The sequence below is a fragment of the Bidens hawaiensis genome, unplaced genomic scaffold, assembly GCF_021521415.1.
Source record: "Bidens hawaiensis isolate Kalapana, Puna unplaced genomic scaffold, B.hawaiensis_p1.1 tig00011343_1, whole genome shotgun sequence".
NCBI lineage: Eukaryota > Viridiplantae > Streptophyta > Magnoliopsida > Asterales > Asteraceae > Bidens > Bidens hawaiensis.
This window is the reverse complement of record NW_027491883.1, coordinates 752,009-772,678: the sequence shown is the minus strand read 5'-3', so window position 1 is coordinate 772,678 and position 20,670 is coordinate 752,009. Positions and strand designations below refer to the sequence as shown.

Genomic DNA, 20,670 nt, shown 5'->3' with positions numbered 1-20,670 from the left:
ATAATCTTTACTACCCCCATTATGCTGTGTAGACTTTCCTTGACCACGTTCTACACGCTCATTTCTGCACTCCTTAGCAAAGTGGCCGTTTTGCTGACAATTGTAGCATCTTACCTTCGTCTTGTCAAACCCTGGCCTTCCACCGACAAACTTTCTTCCGGTCTTTTTCATAAACCGTTTCACTCTTCTCACGATCATAGCCATCTGCCATTGCAGATCCATTTCTTCCATATCATCAGCATCAATCTGGTCATAGTCTTCATCCAACATAGCTGGATCAACAATCTTCCCCTGAATGTAGTTCTCATAGGAAGCAATAAAAGAAGCATAGAGAGCAACCTGCTCTTCAGCAGATTTGACACTCATAGGCATCTTAGAGTAGTTTTTGCTAGGAATACTTGGAGAGCAACTACTCTTGCTTGCTTGCGGTTTAGAAGCACTAGATCCACCTGCTACAAAGCAAACATCACCATTCGTGTTGACTGACACATGCCCCTCATGTGATGAGTTGGCACCCGACTCTCCCTTCGAGTAGTAGGCAGCTGATTCAGTCTTCGAACCTGAGCTAGAGTTGACTTTAGCACCATACATACCTGGATCTTGAACCTGATCCGTAGGTGTCTCCTTTCTAACCATGTTAAGCTCAAAGGTTCGGAGCTTGTTGACTGCCGTTTCCAGATCATATTGGGGAAAGTCTTTGTCTTCCCTCATCAGCACCGTGTACATCTCCCATTTTGGTGGGAGAGCATCAAGAAGCTTCTCAACTATCTCTTCTTCTCGGTAAGAAATTGAATAGTTGCTCAGTTCAGTCATCAGATGATAATATCGGGTGATGATATCATCTAGAGATTCATTCTTCAAATACTTGAAGACTGAGAACTGGGTTTTGAGCAATTTGATCTTCGAAGCACGGATTCCCACATTTCCTTCAAACCGGTTCTCAAGAGCTTCCCAAAGCTCTCTTGCTGTCTTGTACTTTCTAAACGTATGAAGGATCTCTTGTGGAAGAGCCATAGTGATAGCAGCATGAGCCTTGCTCTCGGCCTCATACATCTTTTTCTCTTCATCTTCCATTTTGCTGTACTTCTTGATCTGATCACGACCTTCGTACTCCATAGTTGGTGGAATATAACCATCCTGGATGCATACCCACATTTTCGCATCCTGGTACTTGACATATTGTTCGAACCGATCCTTCCATGCAACGAAATCGGTTCCCTTCAGCAACCTTGGTGCTTTTGTAGCTGAGCCTGCTTCTACTTCCATCTTTACTAACTCAGAGATGTTAATTGATGACATCTTTCTCAACAACTAAGAAACCCAAATTTTTTTTTTTTTTGAAAAGTACTGTAGGCGAAGTTACGGATAACTTCGCTTAAGTCTTAACTTCGCTGAAGAACTTCACTGATTCTTAACTTCGCTTGAGGTAAGCGAACTTAAGAGGTAGGCGGAGTTGAAGAGAACTTCGCTTGAGTTAGGCGAACTTGAGAAGGTAGGCGAAGTTGTGGATAACTTCGCTTAACCTTATATCTTCGCTGAAACCCTACGAACAGTGACGGCAACTTCGCCTGATGAACATGAAGTTTCTGCAGATCTGGAATCTGGATTTTTCGAGGTTTTTGACGGTGTAATGGGTTGAATACGATGGTAGAAGGTAAGAATGACACAAAAACACAGAAAACACGTCCCGCGAATAGTCGAAACGGGACGATTTCTACACCCGCGTGAATATCCCAAACCACACAATCGAGCAAATGCTCTGATACCAATTGTAGGTTCCCTGGACGGATCAACACGAGATATCTCGATCTACGTAGGTGCGGAATCCCTGCGTAGGTTGTTACGAGCGTAGAAGACACGAATAGATCAAACACGATACGATAAACAAACACGTTATATTATAACCAAAACACGTGATACGATATCACTATTACAGACCCGAACTCTCTGGTTCAACTATCGTTCAACTAACAACTGTTTCAACAACTAAACTCAAACAAAACCGTAACCTATTTAAATACATGACAACTTCGCCTGGCATGTTCAGGCGAAGTTGTCCATAACTTCGCTTGACTAACAAGTTCGCCTAAACAGCGAACTTGTCAGTAACTTCGCTTAAGACATATAAAACATAATTAATCATTACAGACTCGATTACAGACACTAGACTATGAACTACTGACATTATGCACCAACATGAATCATTCAGCATGTCTCTGAAACTTAATGATTAAGAGACTTGATGTAACACAAAGTGTACACCTTTTAGTATCAAATTATCCTCTTATTTTGGTAAAACTCCATGCAAATTCGTTGTATTCGGTACTTATTTGAGTTATTTATGAATTTGCAGGTCCGGGCGCCCGCCCAATGAAGAAACGATGAAAAGATGGCGTTTTTCGGACAAAAATCAAGAATCTGTCAAAAGTGCATGACCATGCTAAGAAAGTGCATGACCATGCAGAGAGCAGGTGCATGACCATACTAAGGAAGTGTATGGCCATGCTGAGCAACTGCACCATCATGTACTTTATGGGTATGATGGTGCACCTTTATCGGAACCCGTGCACATCTGATACCGTGCTAAAGTGCATGACCATGCTAGGAAAGTGCATGACCATGCTCTGAAACGGCACCATCATGTGCCTTATGTGCATGACGGTGCCACTTTATTGGAACCCGTGCACATCTACTATCGTGCCAAAAGTGAAACTGCACCATCATGCACTTTTTGTGCACCATCATGCACTTCCGAGGGCACGAGCCCGTGCACTATCCGATGCCGAGGACAAGACACATTAATTTTGAAAGTGCACTAGCTAGTGCCGGAAATGCACGACCATGCACTTTTTGTGCATGACCGTGCACTTTTTTGGAACTTGCAACTCTGAGCTGCCGAAAGTGAAAGTTTGACTTACCCAAAATAGTACACGACCATGCACTTTTTGTGCATGACCATGCACTTTGTCCAGAAGCTTATAAACACTTATTTTCACTTCATTTTGGTGTGTGGAGTCCTGGGGATTCTCTCTCAACCAAGTGCAGCAATTTTAGGGGATTCTTGGAGGCTTCCACCAACAAAAGATTCATCATTCCATCATTCAATCCTTGCTTGATCTTAGTTTGCATTCCTTTGTTCTTGACATGTTTTGTAAGCTTATTTCTAGTTTTATTGTAGTTGTATTAAGCCTTATGGGCTAATTACTTTTGCTATCTAGACAATGTTGAAGCTCTTGCTAATGTGATATATTATCTATGCATGATTTTGGTAAAGTGGTGTTCTTTCAAGAATATGGTTGAGTTTATAAGTTGATATTTATGGTGTTCATGCTTGTTATAGTTACTTAACCTTGTTAGTTATGCAAATGTTTAGGCATTCATGTTGGAAAACTATGTTCTAGATGTTTGTTTGTAAACTTTGAATGCTCATGAAATCTTTGTTTACATTACTAAGTTAGGAATGACTACTAAAAATTAACTTGGTTATAATTATTGAAGAGTATGAAACCCTACACTTAATATTGGAAAATTGATGAGTGTTGTTATGATTCTTGACTTGGTGATGACTTGCTAGTTAAAGTTTCATAAGTTTATATTAATTTCATGAATTTGGCTTATTTAGTGTAATCTTAGGTGGTTAGAATGTTGTTCATACTAGCTTTACTTTGATTATGAGACTTTGTTGTTTTGACAAACAAGTTAGTCTATATTTATCTCTTGATTGAAAACCCATCATGATGATTATTTTTCTAGTATTAGGTTGCTTTATTGAAATCTAGTATTTATGTTTAGATTCATGATGTTTTGCCATATCATTGTTATTTTGTCATGTTAGTAGAGTGGATTCTTGTCTAGGTAGTTTGTTGGATTGATTGTTTTCTTGTATTTTTACTTGCTTTGTTTTCATTGTATGCTAGTTTAATTAGTTAAATATTCAAATCAAGATTTAATTGTTCGGTTGGTCATTTACAAAGATTTAGTACTAGAAAGTTGCTGTGTCCATGGATTGATACTCGGTTCTTACCGACACTTTATTATAAACGATAGGTACACTTGCCTTTCGTGTGTGGTTTAGTTGTAGGAGAAAACCTATTTTAAAACCCGATTTGTGTGGAACTTTTACTTAGATTTTTATATATATATTCACACACGTCAAGACTCCATGAACCATCAAAAGATATAACCAAACATACTCTACCTCTAACCAATTTAAATATGTAGCACAGTAGCATCTCAAATTAAGATGCTACCAAACAAACATTTAATCTTATATTCTAATAGAATGATACTCCGGAAGGACCTAGTTAACGCAATCAACAAATATTAGAACATCACACTAAAATATTATAAACTTATAAAATTAAATATATATAAATTTAAAATATTTAAAAAGACGTTCATTCTGTCGATAAATTCCGGGAGTTACTCCGACATCTTGATGCCAATTCGATCGTTATCAATTACATTCGTTACAATATAAGCATTTAAAATAAACACAAAAAAATACACATATTTTGCAAAATAAATAAATAAATCGGTCAATCATTTGACGTCAAGTGGACCAATAGGAATCACTCGCGACACCAAACTTTGTTGTTTATCTCATTTAGTGTATGGATCAAATGAAATTGTGAAAAGTGTAAAAAAAAAAGTAGAGTAATTATATTTAACACTAGTGATTATTATTACTATATATTTTGAAATATATAAATTATTATTATATCATTTTATTTTTCTTATAACATACTTACTCTATTTTAAAACTATAATTATACTAGTTATTTATAGGGTTGTCAATTGCTGACACGACACAACCCGAAACCCAGCACAAAAATATATAGGTTTTGGGTCGTTTGACATGACCCGTTATCTTAAACAGGTCAACCCGAACCCGACATGTTTAAAAAACAGGTCAACCCGGCCCGTTAAAAAGTGGGTTGACTTGTTAACCCGTTTAACAGTTTTAAATAAGTTAATATTTTTATTTTATAGATACGGTGTTTTAAATTTTAAAGTTAAATACTTAGTTTCATATGTCAATTAACTTTTAAAAGTAAAACTAATTTATTTTTACACTGTTTTTATCTACTTTTTTACTTCTAGTAGTTATATTTTATTTGTTGTAAATGTATGTTCTCTGGTTATTTCATTCGCTTGTTCTTATCTTGAGCTAAACACGTGAATCTATGTTTGTTAATTGAGAATGAGAGATAAATACATAAAACAATTATATTTATCATAAATTATTAACAAGTTTTGCATGAATAAGAGTAATTAAAATTTTAATTTATTACTAACTCATATTCGTATATGAACGTAAAATGAATTGACCCGAAACACAACCCGAACACGACACAAATTTAAATTGGTTGACACAAATAAAAATATGAGTTGTGTTAGGGTTGAAGAATCTCAACACGCTAACCCGCCAACCCGAAACCCATGAACCCGTCAATCCGCTAACCCGACACGATTGACACCTCATTAGTTATTTAGGGAAAGGTTCATGTACATTTTGATCTTAACATGAGTACGTAGGAAATAATGTTAATTTATTTAAAAATGCGAACGTAAGAAAAATACCAACTACAATACCAATCTACATAAACAATGACTTACAATAACAAAGAAAAGAACCTAAAAATTACAACAAAAGAATCAAAATCAAGAACAAAATAATAACAGCATATACCAACAAATACTTATAACAGCAAAAGAAAACATCTAATAATAACAACAAAATATAAATAAGCAAATACTTATAACGTCTCATAATCGAAAATTAGCAAATACGAACAAAAAATAGCAGCAAACACCTATAAAAATAAACATAATCATAACAACAAATTGATTCTCACCGTTTTCATGTTAAGAATAAAATGTATTTGATCATGTTTCTAGTTATTTATATGTTTAATTGGTTAATTTTATTTGTACCGAATCTCATTCTATCTTTATCTTTATTTATGTAAATACCCGCGATTCCGCGAATTTGACTACTAATATGAAGTATATCGGGCACATTCGAGTATGGGCCTATGGGTTATAGGCTTACCCATACACAATAATCAAAGCCGAGACTAGAATTATAATCGAACTCAAACCCGACCCATAAGTTAGAAATAAGCCCAATTCATTTCCCTAAAACCCTAATTATACATACACACATACATACAATAAAATCTTCACATTCTTGTTCTGCAAATCCATCAAATTCATCGTTCAATAATGGGGAAAAAGAAGAAATTCATCGACAAGAAGAAATCCGCCACGTTCCAATTAATCTCACGCGACTCCTCCGACCCCAATTACTCCGAATCACCCTCCGGCGACAGAGTATTCGTCAGAGTTGACGGCAACTCTGAAACACCCTTTTTCGACGATGATGACGGTAACGGAATATTCGACGATGCTCCTGACGATTACAACGGTGATGAAATTGACCAGAAGCAGACAACGGCGGGTCGGTTGCCGGGTGGGTCTTCATTGCCGGATGATGTGTGTCGAAACACGAAATGAAATCTGACCTGATCCATGACGATGTTTCCACGGATTTTGAGATGAACGAACCACGTCTTGTCTTCTTCTTCAGCTGCTTGAGACCTGCAATGGTTTTTCGGGGGTGTGGAGGTGACTGCTAAGAAATCCTAAGATCTCTTGTTTACAGACACAAAAAAGTGGTGGTGGCTCTTATTGAGCATGACCCCCTAATAAGGAGGTGGAGACCTCCTTATATAGAGAGCCTCATGGCCACCATCATGATACCCTAATGGGCCTAGCCCAGTTAGGGTTACCTCCACAAAACCCCCTCAGCCCAATAACATTTTATTAGTCCATGCAATAAAATAAGCCAAACATAATAGATTTAGGGCGTAGAACCGGGTTTTAGTACCATACCCCTACAAGCCCCCCAAGTCCAGCGTTGCTCCTGGGCGCGCAAGCGTCTAGGTGGAGCGCTGGACTTTATATGGTGTGAGGCGGTTTTTTCCCTTTTCTTTGGCCTTGTCTTTATTGTCTTTTGAGTTTTGGGAGGTTTTCTTCATGATGGTGACATGTTGTAATAAAAGCCTGCGCGCGAGGCGACTTACAAGCTATGAGAATCATAAAGCTTGCGCGCGAGGCGACTTACGAGCTATAGGAATAATATAGAGTTTGCGCGCGAGGCGTCTTACGAGCTATAAGAATAATTAAGCCTGCGCGCGAGGCGTCTTACGAGCTATAAGAATAATAAAAACTTGCGCGCGAGACGTCTTACGAGCTATAAGAATAATAACAGCTTACGCGCGAGGCGTCTTATGAGCTGCATGAATAATAAAAGCTTGCGCGTGAGGCGACTTACGAGCTATAAGAATAATAACAGCTTACGCGCGAGGTGTCTTATGAGCTGCATGAATAATAAAAGCTTGCGCGTGAGGCGACTTACGAGCTATAATAATAATGAAGCTTGCGCGTGAGGCGACTTACGAGCTATAATAATAACAGCTTGCGCGCGAGGCGTCTTATGAGCTGTAATAATAATGAAGCTTGCGCGTGAGGCGACTTACGAGCTATAATAATAATAACAGCTTGCGCGCGAGGCGTCTTATGGGCTGTATGGATAATAAAAGCTTGCGCGCGAGGCGACTTACGAGCTATAATAATAACAGCTTGCGCGCGAGACGTCTTATGAGCTGTAGTAATAATGAAGCTTGCGCGTGAGGCGACTTACGAGCTATAATAATAATGAAGCTTGCGCGTGAGGCGTCTTATGGGCTGCATGGATAATAAAAGCTTGCGCGCGAGGCGACTTACGAGCTATAATAATAACAGCTTGCGCGCGAGGCGTCTTATGAGCTGTAATAATAATGAAGCTTGCGCGTGAGGCGACTTACGAGCTGTAATAATAATGAAGCTTGCGCGTGAGGCGACTTACGAGCTATAATAATAACAGCTTGCGCGCAAGGCGTCTTATGAGCTGTAATAATAATGAAGCTTACGCGTGAGGCGACTTACGAGCTATAACAATAATAACAGCTTGCGCGCGAGGCGTCTTATGAGCTGTGAGAATAATAACAGCTTGCGCGCGAGGCGTCTTACGAGCTGTAATAATAATGAAGCTTGCGCGTGAGGCGACTTACGAGCTATAACAATAATAACAGCTTGCGCGCGAGGCGTCTTATGAGCTGTGAGAATAATAACAGCTTGCGCGTGAGGCGTCTTACGAGCTATAATAATAATGAAGCTTGCGCATGAGGCGACTTACGAGCTATAACAATAATAACAGCTTGCGCGCGAGGCGTCTTATGAGCTGTGAGAATAATAACAGCTTGCGCGCGAGGCGTCTTACGAGCTATAATAATAATGAAGCTTGCGCGTGAGTCGACTTACGAGCTATAACAATAATAACAGCTTGCGCGCGAGGCGTCTTATGAGCTGTGAGAATAATAACAGCTTGCGCGCGAGGCGTCTTATGAGCTGTAATAATAATGAAGCTTGCGCGTGAGGCGACTTACGAGCTATAATAATAACAGCTTGCGCGCGAGGCGTCTTATGAGCTGTAATAATAATGAAGCTTGCGCGTGAGGCGACTTACGAGCTATAACAATAATAACAGCTTGCGCGCAAGGCGTCTTATGAGATGTGAGAATAATAACAGCTTGCGCGCGAGGCGTCTTACGAGCTATAATAATAATGAAGCTTGCGCGTGAGGCGACTTACGAGCTATAACAATAATAACAGCTTGCGCGCGAGGCGTCTTATGAGCTGTGAGAATAATAACAGCTTGCGCGCGAGGCGTCTTACGAGCTATAATAATAATGAAGCTTGCGCGTGAGGCGACTTACGAGCTATAACAATAATAACAGCTTGCGCGCGAGGCGTCTTATGAGCTGTGAGAATAATAACAGCTTGCGCGCGAGGCGTCTTACGAGCTATAATAATAATGAAGCTTGCGCGTGAGGCGACTTACGAGCTATAACAATAATAACAGCTTGCGCGCGAGGCGTCTTATGAGCTGTGAGAATAATAACAGCTTGCGCGCGAGGCGTCTTACGAGCTATAATAATAATGAAGCTTGCGCGTGAGGCGACTTACGAGCTATAACAATAATAACAGCTTGCGCGCGAGGCGTCTTATGAGCTGTGAGAATAATAACAGCTTGCGCGCGAGGCGTCTTACGAGCTATAATAATAATGAAGCTTGCGCGTGAGGCGACTTACGAGCTATAACAATAATAACAGCTTGCGCGCGAGGCGTCTTATGAGCTGTGAGAATAATAACAGCTTGCGCGCGAGGCGTCTTACGAGCTGTAATAATAGTGGAGCTTGCGCGTGAGGCGGCTTACGAGCTACTTTATGTCCCGCGCCACGCGCAGATGTTGCATGCGCGTGCGCGTAGACTTTGGTTTTGTGTTATGCGCCACGCTCAGATGTTGCATGCGCGTGCGCGTAGGCTTTATATCCCGCGCCGCGCGCAGATGTCGCATGCGCGTGCGTTAGACTGTGATATGTGTGAGCATGTGATGCGTAAGCATGTGTAATATGCGTGAGCATATGTGATGCGTGAGCATATGTGGTGCGTGAGCATGTGGTATGAAGATTCCCAACCTTTAAGTATGGCGTGTAGCCATATGGGATATTATGATGATTCCCAACCTTTAAGTTTGGCGCGTAGCCAGATGGGATATTATGAGGATTCCCAACCTTTAAGTTTTGGCGCGTAGCCATATGGGATATTATGAGGATTCCCAACCTTGAAGTTTTGGCGCGTAGCCATACGGGATATTATGAGGATTCCCAACCTTGAAGTTTGGCGCGTAGCCATACGGGATATTATGAGGATTCCCAACCTTGAAGTTTGGCGCGTAGCCATACGGGATATTATGAGGATTCCCAACCTTGAAGTTTGGCGCGTAGCCATATGGGATATTATGAGGATTCCCAACCTTAAAGTTTGGCGCGTAGCCATACGCGATATTATGAGGATTCCCAACCTTGAAGTTTGGCGCGTAGCCATACGGGATATTATGAGGATTCCCAACCTTGAAGTTTGGCGCGTAGCCATACGGGATATTATGAGGATTCCCAACCTTGAAGTTTGGCGCGTAGCCATATGGGATATTATGAGGATTCCCAACCTTGAAGTTTGGCGCGTAGCCATACGGGATATTATGAGGATTCCCAACCTTGAAGTTTGGCGCGTAGCCATATGGGATATTATGAGGATTCCCAACCTTTAAGTTTGGCGCGTAGCCATATGCGCGCATGCACGGCGATGGAGTGGTGACTCGCGAGTGCGCGTGCATGGCGGAGGTCTCTTGCGCAAAACCCACATGGTGGTTTCCGCGGTGGCACATGCACGGCTGCGGAATGAGAACCCGCGGGCGCGCGTACATGGCGGCGGAATGGTAATTTTTGGATCTGCAATTTAAGAGTTAGACCTGCAATTTTAAACCTAAAATCCAGGTCTGTAATCAAGATCTGGATCTGTAAATCAGATCTGGATAGATCTGAAGCTCGGAGCAGATTTAAAACCATCACAGATCCGGAGACTTGATCATTCGAATCCGACAGTTTCTTTTCGCACAGATCTGGAAGCCTCTTTTAGATCTATGGATCTTTTTGAGCTTTAATAGAACAAGCCTTGAAGCCTTTTTCTGTAAACTTCCAGATCTGGGTTTTTCCTGGGAGAGATCTGACAGCCGAGATGAAGATCGAAGGGTAGTTCGTTGCCGTCCCACGGATGGCGCCAATGTCGAAACACGAAATGAAATCTGACCTGATCCATGACGATGTTTCCACGGATTTTGAGATGAACGAACCACGTCTTGATCTTCTTCTTCAGCTGCTTGAGACCTGCAATGGTTTTTCGGGGGTGTGGAGGTGACTGCTAAGAAATCCTAAGATCTCTTGTTTACAGACACAAAAAAGTGGTGGTGGCTCTTATTGAGCATGACCCCCTAATAAGGAGGTGGAGACCTCCTTATATAGAGAGCCTCATGGCCACCATCATGATACCCTAATGGGCCTAGCCCAGTTAGGGTTACCTCCACAAAACCCCCTCAGCCCAATAACATTGTATTAGTCCATGTAATAAAATAAGCCAAACATAATAGATTTAGGGCGTAGAACCGGGTTTTAGTACCATACCCCTACAATGTGAGACGAGAGATTGTGGAGTTAGGGTTTCCGGATGATGGGTATAATTATTTGGCTCATTTGAGGGAGATTAGGATTTCGGGTGGTGGGTCTTCGTTTTATCAGAACCCTAAGGCCAGTTTGAACCAGCTGCGTAGTGATGTAAAGGTTAGATTTTTATGGTAATTCAGTTTGCATAGGTTAAAGTTTTGATTTTGCATTCAAGTTTTGATTTTTATGTTACTGTATTCTTGTAAAGTGTTCATTTGCTTGTTAAAAGTAGTGATTTTTGAGTTTACTGTGATATTATTTTAAAATGATTTCTTGACTATGGATTTTGTCATTTTTTACTTGCAAGGTGCATAAGCCAATATGGTTTATATCCTTTATAAGGCTATGTGTTGTGGAGGGGCTACAAAATGGGCGTTTTGCGTCATGTGGCGCCCAGTCAGCGAAGGGTGGGTTTTAGTTTTTGGGGTGTAATGGTGTTGTAGCCCTGTATATATATATATACATATATATTTATCCCACACACAATCCAATATAATAATAATAAAATCCAATATATGCCCCCCCTATCGCCCCACAAATCGCCGGGGGGGTGTTCTCACCCATAGTCGCCGGATTTCCCCCAAACAAGGGGCCCACTACGGGTGGCCTAATGGTTTTGAAATGGATGGTTATGTCGGTTCTATGAGGCCCAACAGACTGATCAAATTATACTTGGTCTGTTTATACTGGTTCGGTGTGAACCATCGTAAGGTATATTGAAAACAGATTGTTTTTGGTTAAAGCGTTTAGCATTGGTCGGTATGGTGTCGGTTATTAACCAAAATTTTGACTAGGGCTGAAATATTTGACTTGAGATGAAATATTTTACTTGGTTTTAAGTTCTTAAAAGGTTGTGAAAACCTGAAATTTCATAGCATTTGGCTAACTTTATTGACGCCAAATTTCAATAAACAACTTAGTGATGCGGGATGGACTCATGGAAATATAGATAGTGCAGTAACCTGAAGTCAGTACCGATTTTTTGAGTTTTATAAACCAAACAATCTGATTAGAATTTGAATTATGAATTTTTATCTTATTTCAACGTTTTTTATAAACTAAAAGCCACCGTTTTCAAGCATTTTTTGTTGCGTGTATTTTATAATCTTCTTTTCAATGTGTAAATTAATTTAATTTAGCAATTCTGTGCCCAGATCTTCAAGTATCTACTAAAACTAAATGGGTTCACCATGTTCACCTGCCTGCATGGACAGAGATCATCAAACATTAAGTTGAAAACTTTGTAGTATTAGATTTAATGGTGTGTTAATGGTTAGGTTGTTGTATCTATTAATCATGAATTTCTACTTTAGTAATAGGAACATGTGGCAAACATAGAGAGAACAAGCATTGTGGGCTATTTGTATCAGACGTGTTTGACACACAAAAGTAAGATGCCATGAATAACATCACATATATAGAAGCCACGGAGAACAATACATACTTTGAAATTTGAATAAATTTATGCATAATCGGATCGGTTGTGCCTCACAACTAAACTGAAACTAAACTATAGCTTAAAGTAATTGGTTATGGCTTAGTTGAACACTCGAACCATCGTTTAGTTTTTTTTGTTTGGTTAATTGGATATTTAATGATAGATTCACATTTTCCTAGAACTTTTCTAGTATGCAAGCTGTGTTTTCTTTTTTATGGAGGCAGCTTTGTTGGTATATATTTCACTTATCTTTTGTTACATAGAAATATCGAACGTAAGTTAATTTTTTTTTTTTGTCATTTCTAGGCATACGATGCATCTAAAGTCAATGTCTCTAAAGCAAACGATGAAGAAACAGTGAACAATTCAATCTACGGAATTGCAGTCAATACCGTTCATGTGAGAATTCAGAAAGCAATCGATCCCGATGTGGATGCATTGTTAGACGATAGTGACCAGTCAGGTTTTGGCTCAGATGTTGAAGACTTTTTAGATAATTTTGCTATCAATGCAAATCTTCCAGATGCATCAGAAAATATTCAACCCGTTAACAACTTAACTTCAGAATCCACAATTGCAAACATCAAAGAAGATGAATATAATGCAAAACACTCACATGATAACAATTTTGTTGCTGCAAAGCCTAGAGAACGTCGACCCTTGGATGAACAGTTTGATCTGGTGATATTTTTATATATATTTTTTTTTCATTTTTTATGGTAGTGAAATTTCATTTAAATATATAAATTTGCTGACTAACTTTTGTCTTTACAGCTCGAGTCTCAGGAATATGGTACAGATGATGAATCTGAATATGATAATGATGCGGCATCTGAATATGACGATGATGATGATGATGAGTGTCATGACACTCTTGCAGAAAAGCTAAATCCTGTTCCTTTAGAGCTAGATGGAAAATATAAACTTCTTTCAAATGACAAAAACATAGAAGAGGAGCCCGTTACACTAGAAACCGCAGCTGATTTGAGGCCTCGATGCATGCAATATGCAGAACAGTTTGAAAATGAAAACGACAATGACAAAGAGGACGTGTTTCTAGAAGAAAGCAGTGATGAATCTGAAAAGTGGGATTGTGAGACTATTATAACTACTTACTCAAATCTTGATAACCACCCGGGTAAGATCGAAGCTCCAGGAGGTAGGAGAAAGAAGAAGTTGACTGAAACGGTAAACAAGGCGTTTGATAATCCCACTCATGTGATCGCTCTTAAAGGAAAAGAAAAGATCCCGGTAGACTTTTTGCCTCACAGTAAAACTTTTGCTAATGATGTAGTGAAAGATAAGAGTAAACCGAAGAATGTTCCACTTCCGAGGAAGAAACTTGGCCAGGAAACGAAAGAAGAAAAGAAAGAACGAAAGGTATTGTTATTATAACTATAATTGTTTGAATTTTGAATGTTTATTGACATTTGTATTGATGCAGGCTGCAGTGAAGGAAGAAAAACGAGAGGCGAGGCGGGCTAAAAAGGATTTAAAAGGGTTGTACAAGAGTGAAGCTCAACAAGCTCAGAAAGTTGCCGCTTTTACTGGTCCATCTTCCATTCATCTTATGTAATATGTATTTCGTTTCTATTTGTACTTTTTAAGTTTGTGCTGTTTTGAATATGAACATTGAACAAAACGCTTTTAGTTACAAGCAAAATCTGAATATGTATTTATAGACAAATGCATACATATGAAGGATTCTTTTTGAGGATGAAATTTGTGTGAATACATGGAAACTATTGCTAAATGGGTAAGAAAGCGCAAATCCGGTTTTATGGGACAACCAAACTGGGTTAAAACCAGTTCGGATTTGGTCAAAGAGAGTTCAAACCAGATCAGCCTAAAGTCAAAACTGGAATCGCCCAAACTGGTTCGCATACGAAACTTTTTTTAAAAAGAGAGCCTGGTTTAATAGGAAATCGATTATATATCAGTGAAGTCTTAAATCGGTTTCAACATATGTTATCTCCAAACTGGCGGATTGGATTGGTTTTTGGCTGGTTTAACCAAACCGATTTTAATAGGAAATCGACCAAACTGGTTCGCATACGAAACTTTTTTTAAAAAGAGAGCCTGGTTTAATAGGAAATCGATTATATATCAGTGAAGTCTTAAATCGGTTTCAACATATGTTATCTCCAAACTGGCGGATTGGATTGGTTTTTGGCTGGTTTAACCAAACCGATTTTAATAGGAAATCGACCAAACTGGTTCGCATACGAAACTTTTTTTAAAAAGAGAGCCTGGTTTAATAGGAAATCGATTATATATCAGTGAAGTCTTAAATCGGTTTCAACATATGTTATCTCCAAACTGGCGGATTGGATTGGTTTTCTTACTGGTTTCACCAGAACCGCTTCTGGATAGGTTTAATAACCAGTTTTGTATTATGTTACAAGCCAAACAGAATAACTCAACCCAAAAGACTAGTCTGATAGGTGAGGGAACCCATTTGGCTTATAAACCCCACATCAGTTGCCCATACAACCGATGTGGGACAAGTCCCATACCTTGCAATGGTTTCAGTCCGTAACATATTATGATCCGGTTTTGATGTGCACCGGCTGGACCAATGGAAACCATTGTTCAGGTGCCGGTTCACGGCTTGTTGTCGGCACATTTAATAACCATGACCAGCAAACAGTGACCCTTGTAACAAAAAACAATCAATAATGGTACGTTTAACATTTAAATACTGATTAATTAATCATTAAAATTTTGTCATACAACCCCATTAAATAATGGATCTGTTTAAACTAATCAACTATCACCAACCAACGTTAAACTAATAAATCATGATCATGCCAACCAGCATGTTTAATCTTTACATGATCCTGTGGTGCATCATGCAACCAAAACTGTACCTTTCCCTACCAACAAGTCAACAATCCTTATTTTAAATGACCCAACCAAACCAACAGCTTGTTATTATCTTTTTTATTAATGCCACCTTGAAACTTTCTTACCTGTACAACTTGCATTAAAATTTGTACTCCATCTAGACTGCTCTTTTCATTTATTGCATGTCCTTAAGAGTCATATGGACCATATACAAATTCACAAGATATGACCACTTTAGTATGTCACCAAATGTCCTATTTTAAGAAGAAATTGTTACCTCTAACCAAAATAAACACTAACACAGTAACACTGACCCGGTCCAACGACCCGACCCGACCCGACCCGACCCGACCCGTTATTCAATATTTTATGGGTCAAAAACAAGATAAAGAATGCATGTTAAACTTGTTACACAAAGAATACAAGATTTATTATACACATGGGCATTAGAGCATTATCAACACATTCCAAAGTTATAATATCACACACACATCAAACAACAACTAAAAGAATAATAATATACAGGCTTTAACACCTTAATCTGTAGAGGTTTTACTAAACCACAAGCACTTATCTTTCACCGCATCGCTCTCTTTCGCGTGCTCTTTAAATTGATACTCTTCGTTTTTAAAACTCGGCGGCACTTTCCCTTCGCTATAACATTGACTACAAAGACTAAACTGCGATTTCATCTCTTTAAACCGCGACCCGATTATTGGGTACCGGCACACCCCACACGACTGTTTACCGTGTCGGTTCCTATCACAAACTTCAAGCTTTAAAAGAGTTGACATGATACCGAAACCCCAATCGGGATCATCAAACATAACAACAAACTCGGTAAACGACACCATTGAAGTATCGATTTCTCCATGAATCTCCAACAGTTCACTTGCACCTTGTGTCGGGATGTAAATTGCACGCAATAACTTTATATAACATAAAGCGTCGATCTTTTTTATCTGGGCCGGCCCGCTAACCCCTTGTTGTTCAGGAACGGTTCGCCATAGAAGCGAATCGAATGCGACCCGTTTTCGTTTATCCGCTGTACCGCCACATAATGGAGCTAGAATCGCGAAAAACATACCCAAATCGACCCGGCCCGATTCCGACTCGTCTAAAACCGTGAGGATTTTTAAATTAACCGCCTTCACCGCTCCCACAAACGTCTCAGGCTTTAGAAAACTAAGCAACCGTCTAAGCACAACCTCTAGAGACGCCTTTCGTATAGCCTTTTCGGGTGGCCCGTTACCCGAATACGACAACGGGGTCTCGTTTTCGTTCATTTCCTTTTTTAAAAGGTCAACATCGCATCGGGTCAACCTCGTGGTTCTTTGAAACCCTCTAATGTTAAGCGCGGTAGCAAGTTCTTGCCTTAATGTCGTCTTCTCACCTACGGTTTTAAACCGCGACGGTTCCACAACGACAAATGCGGCATCCCCGTTTCCGTTCCCGTTAGTGATTTTCTTCTTATGAAGCTGTTTCAAGTGAGAAATCGCATCATACAACTCAATCCTGTTAGTCATTTTCAATGCTTCTTTCAAAGCCTTTTTAGCCTCTTCGGTTTCACCCGCACCCAACAACGACACCCCCTTATTAAGCTGGGCTCGCCAATGGTTCGGCCACACACCCAACACCCGCGTGTACACTTCCGAAGCCCGTTGATACCGGCCCATATCCATATAAAGCCCACCGAGATTATACAACGCATCAACATGGCCCGGTTTCAAATCAATCGCCTTTTGAAACTCCTTAATCGCGTTCTCATCATCACCAATCGCGTGTAGAGCCGAAGCTAAATCGCAATGCGCGTCCGCATAATCGTTTTTCATGTAAATCGCTTCTTCTAACGCTTTAACCGCAGCTTTATACTCCCCGACGCCAAGTAACGCACTGCCTAAAAGCTTTAAAGCTCTAAAATGAGTTGGACAAAGAATTGCAGCCTCTCTGTAATGTTCACAAGCACTTATAACCATACCTTCAAATTCAAGTGCAATACCCAAATTCACATGAATTTGAGGAAGTAAATAACCCCATTGATTACCTCCAGCTTCGGCAGCATCAAGAGCCGAAACGAATTCGCTTTTCGCTTCCGTATGGTTACCAAGAACATGATAACAGTTCCCCGACCGAAAATGTGGACGAACATCCGTCGGTTGGAGCTCCGAAGCCCGTTTAAAACAAACCAACGCCTCTTTAAACAACTGCTGATCATACAAAACCCGACCCAACGCCATATGCCCGTCAAACGCCTCCTCTCGTGACCTCGACCCGTCAGCCCGAGACCTCAACCCGCTCAACTCCTTAACGAAAACCGCGTAATCATGCCCCGTCTCCTCCCACACGACCCGTTTCTCAATCTCCGAAGACGGGCCGAGCTCCCGGAACCACCCGGGTTCCGTATACACATCAACATCTTCGCCTTTTGACTTCCCGTCCTTCGCCTGCTTCGACTTCAACCGTTTAATCAATATCTCCAAATCATCAACAAGCTTCCACGTATCATCAAAAACAATCCCATGGTTCGGGGACGCGGACCACGTGGCCGTCCGGTGTTTCTTCTGCGGGCCTGCAGAAGAAACCCGGTCCATCGCGGACGATGTCGAAGCTTCTTCCAAAGCAACGGAAGAAGCTTCGACTTCGATATCGTCCTCGGGTTTTAATAAATTTAAATCAATCCCCAAGGCTTCAAAATCTCGGTCGACGTCACCGGCACCGTCATCGTAGGTACGTAACAAGCCGTCAAACGTAAGACCCTTGTCGCCGTCGATAAACTCGGCGTAGGTACGGAAGACCTCGTCGAGTATAGCGGTAATCTGTTCGTCACTGAATTTAACCCTGGGGTTTACGGCGACGACAAGAGCAGACATTTCATCTCTGTTAAGACCACCATCTCGGTTGAAATCGAATTGATGGAATATTTTTCTGACTTTATCGGATCTGACCCCTCTCGTGACCATAATTGATATTGGGTTGAACCCTAATTGGATCACAATTGGGGTGTTTTGAGGGGTTGAATTGGAATTGGAATTGGAATTGGAATTGGAATTGAGAGGAAAGTGGGTTTTGTTTGTTTTCTTTTTATCTGTTTGTTTGTTGAGATTATTATTGATTATTATTATTTGGGTGGTCTGCCTGTGTGCTGGGATGATGGTGAGTGATGGTGGGCCAAACCAGCCGCACGACACAGGACAGGACGGCATATTTTCTTTTCTTTCTTCTTCCTTAATCTAACGGTAAAAACAGATTTATCAACATTATATATGCATTGTCCCTAATATATTTAGTTTGATTAATTTTATTTTTTTTAAATGAGTTGCTAGAAAATCATTTTTCTCTTTATTCTCGGAGTGTATGAAATTAATCAGTGTTACAAAAATCCTGACTAGACATCGATTAATCCATAATTAATCGCTAATTCTCACTTCACTGGTTAATATTGGGCTAGTCATCTAATTAATCGGTCAACGGTCAAATCCGGCTAAAATTAGCGGTTTTCGGCGAGATTCTGACCAAAATCGGCGGTTTCCGGTGAGATTTCAGACCAAAATTTTCGCTCGTCGAGTGGCTTTTAGAGATTGGACTATCGGGTCGTATTCGGATAGCTCGTTTGATAAAATCTCGATGTCTTTGTCCATCTCATTCCTTCGAAGTAGGTCGACGGCGTAAAAATTTACTTGAAGTCGTTGGGTTCCAAGTTGGTGTAAATCTTGGAGTCGAGAGTTCATTAATTGGAATTGACTTTCCAATTCAGGATTCGAACCCGTTGCCGACGACGAACCGGCCCCTTTCCCCTTTCCTTTGCCTTTGGTTCTTCTACCCCCCGGCCGAGGCATGTCGGTAGTATTCACGGGGTCATTATCGCTTAAGTTGAAGTTTCGAGCGTCGGAACGGGGCGTGTCTGGATCAACCGAAGATGATGTTTTAGACTTTTTTTTACGCGGACCACCTTCGCCTTCGGCTTCGGCATCCATCACCAAACCCCATTTTGGGTGAAACCTCAAGAAGTCTTTCCAAATGCCAAAGTAGTTGAAGGTCCTGCCGACCTTATGTTGAAACTCAACCAACGCGTTATCCATGACTTCCGCGTCCGAGACACCGCTACTCCTAGTTCGATTCATCCGAGAGAAAACCGTATGGAAAGCCATGCATTTGGTGTTTATGTCGCCCCATTTCGACAGTAACGAATCTTTTTCTCGACGCGAGTCCCCGCCAAGGTTGTGAAACCTCTCTATAATTTTGTGCCAAAATACCCCCGTTTTTTGATAGTTCGCTAAAAAAATAAAAACATTACAAGTTTAATGTTTGTTATAAGAAATTTTTAAAAAATATATATGCATTTTAAAAACCTACCGCATTTGGCATCTTCCGATATTTGGCACCAAGCACGAGCACATAGTACGCACTCGTCGATACTCCACGATATCACCGTCTTTTTAACCCGAGGTTCGCCGGCGGGCTTCTTTGCGTGTTTTTTCGAACGTCCGCGTTGGCTCGAACCGCCCTCGAGTTGTGTCTCCGGCACGAACTCGACCTCGGGTTGGGTCTCCGGGGCGGGTTGGGAACCCGAACCCGCAAAAATGTTTGTCGATGGGTTTTGGAAACCGGGCACCGCATTTGGCATAGAGTTTTGTAGAAGTGCAAAGTACGCGGCCATTTGCGGGACGGGTACGGTTGGCGTCGGCGCGGTAGATTGGTTCGGTTGTGGATTTTGGTTGGCTTGACGGGCATATTGACCGAAACCGAGAATATTTTGGTTGTTGTTTGGAAACATGATGGTAGAAATATTAGTGTAAAAGATATAAATATTTGTGTAAATTGGTAGATTGGAAGGAATGTGTTAAAAAATATGAGTTTGGTTTGTTTATATAGTATAAATATAATTATTATTTTTTTTTTAAAATCCAACGGCTCCATTAACCCAAACGGTAACATTTTTTGATTCGCGTGTCATTCTCGCGTTTTAGATACAACGCGCCCAAAATTCACTTCAACATAACGCAGGGGGGGCGGTATTCCCCCCGCGTTTTGGAGCCATAACGCGGCCAGTACACATGGTCTTATGCATTAGATTTACACAATTTTGTGTTGGGTCTTTTTTTTTGGTCCCTGATGTTGGTGTACCTTTGTGTGAGATACAAGTTGAAGCTAAAGAGAACACACTCACAAACATCACTACTAACGCATGAAGACATGTTCAGTGCTAGAGCTTTTGAAAGG

At 40.6% G+C, this 20,670-nt stretch overlaps 1 protein-coding gene and 1 pseudogene across 1 annotated transcript; one reads left to right on the top strand and one right to left on the bottom strand.

Annotated features, from left to right (window-relative positions):
• The first annotated feature begins 6,221 nt into the window (after positions 1–6,221).
• On the top strand, positions 6,222–14,344 carry LOC143537786 (uncharacterized). The gene is made up of 5 exons (XM_077031478.1): positions 6,222–6,502; positions 11,119–11,282; positions 12,910–13,284; positions 13,378–13,983; positions 14,048–14,344. The coding sequence occupies exons 1-5, from the start codon at positions 6,229–6,231 to the stop codon at positions 14,177–14,179; spliced, it is 1,551 nt and encodes a 516-aa protein (XP_076887593.1). The 5' UTR covers positions 6,222–6,228; the 3' UTR covers positions 14,180–14,344.
• A 1,540-nt stretch (positions 14,345–15,884) lies between these two features.
• LOC143537785 (putative TPR repeat-containing protein At2g32450 pseudogene) lies at positions 15,885–18,679 on the bottom strand (annotated as a pseudogene).
• Positions 18,680–20,670: the final 1,991 nt, after the last annotated feature.

What these genes read in the sequence shown, in the direction of transcription:
- LOC143537786 (XM_077031478.1), top strand. Translation starts at nt 6,229, where the DNA reads ATGGGGAAAAAGAAGAAATTCATCGACAAGAAGAAATCCGCCACGTTC. An exon ending in TTCATTGCCGGATGATGTGT is followed by an intron (nt 6,503 to 11,118) that starts GTCGAAACACGA and finishes ACCGGGTTTTAG; the next exon opens with TACCATACCCCTACAATGTG. An exon ending in AAGAAAAGAAAGAACGAAAG is followed by an intron (nt 13,984 to 14,047) that starts GTATTGTTATTA and finishes GTATTGATGCAG; the next exon opens with GCTGCAGTGAAGGAAGAAAA.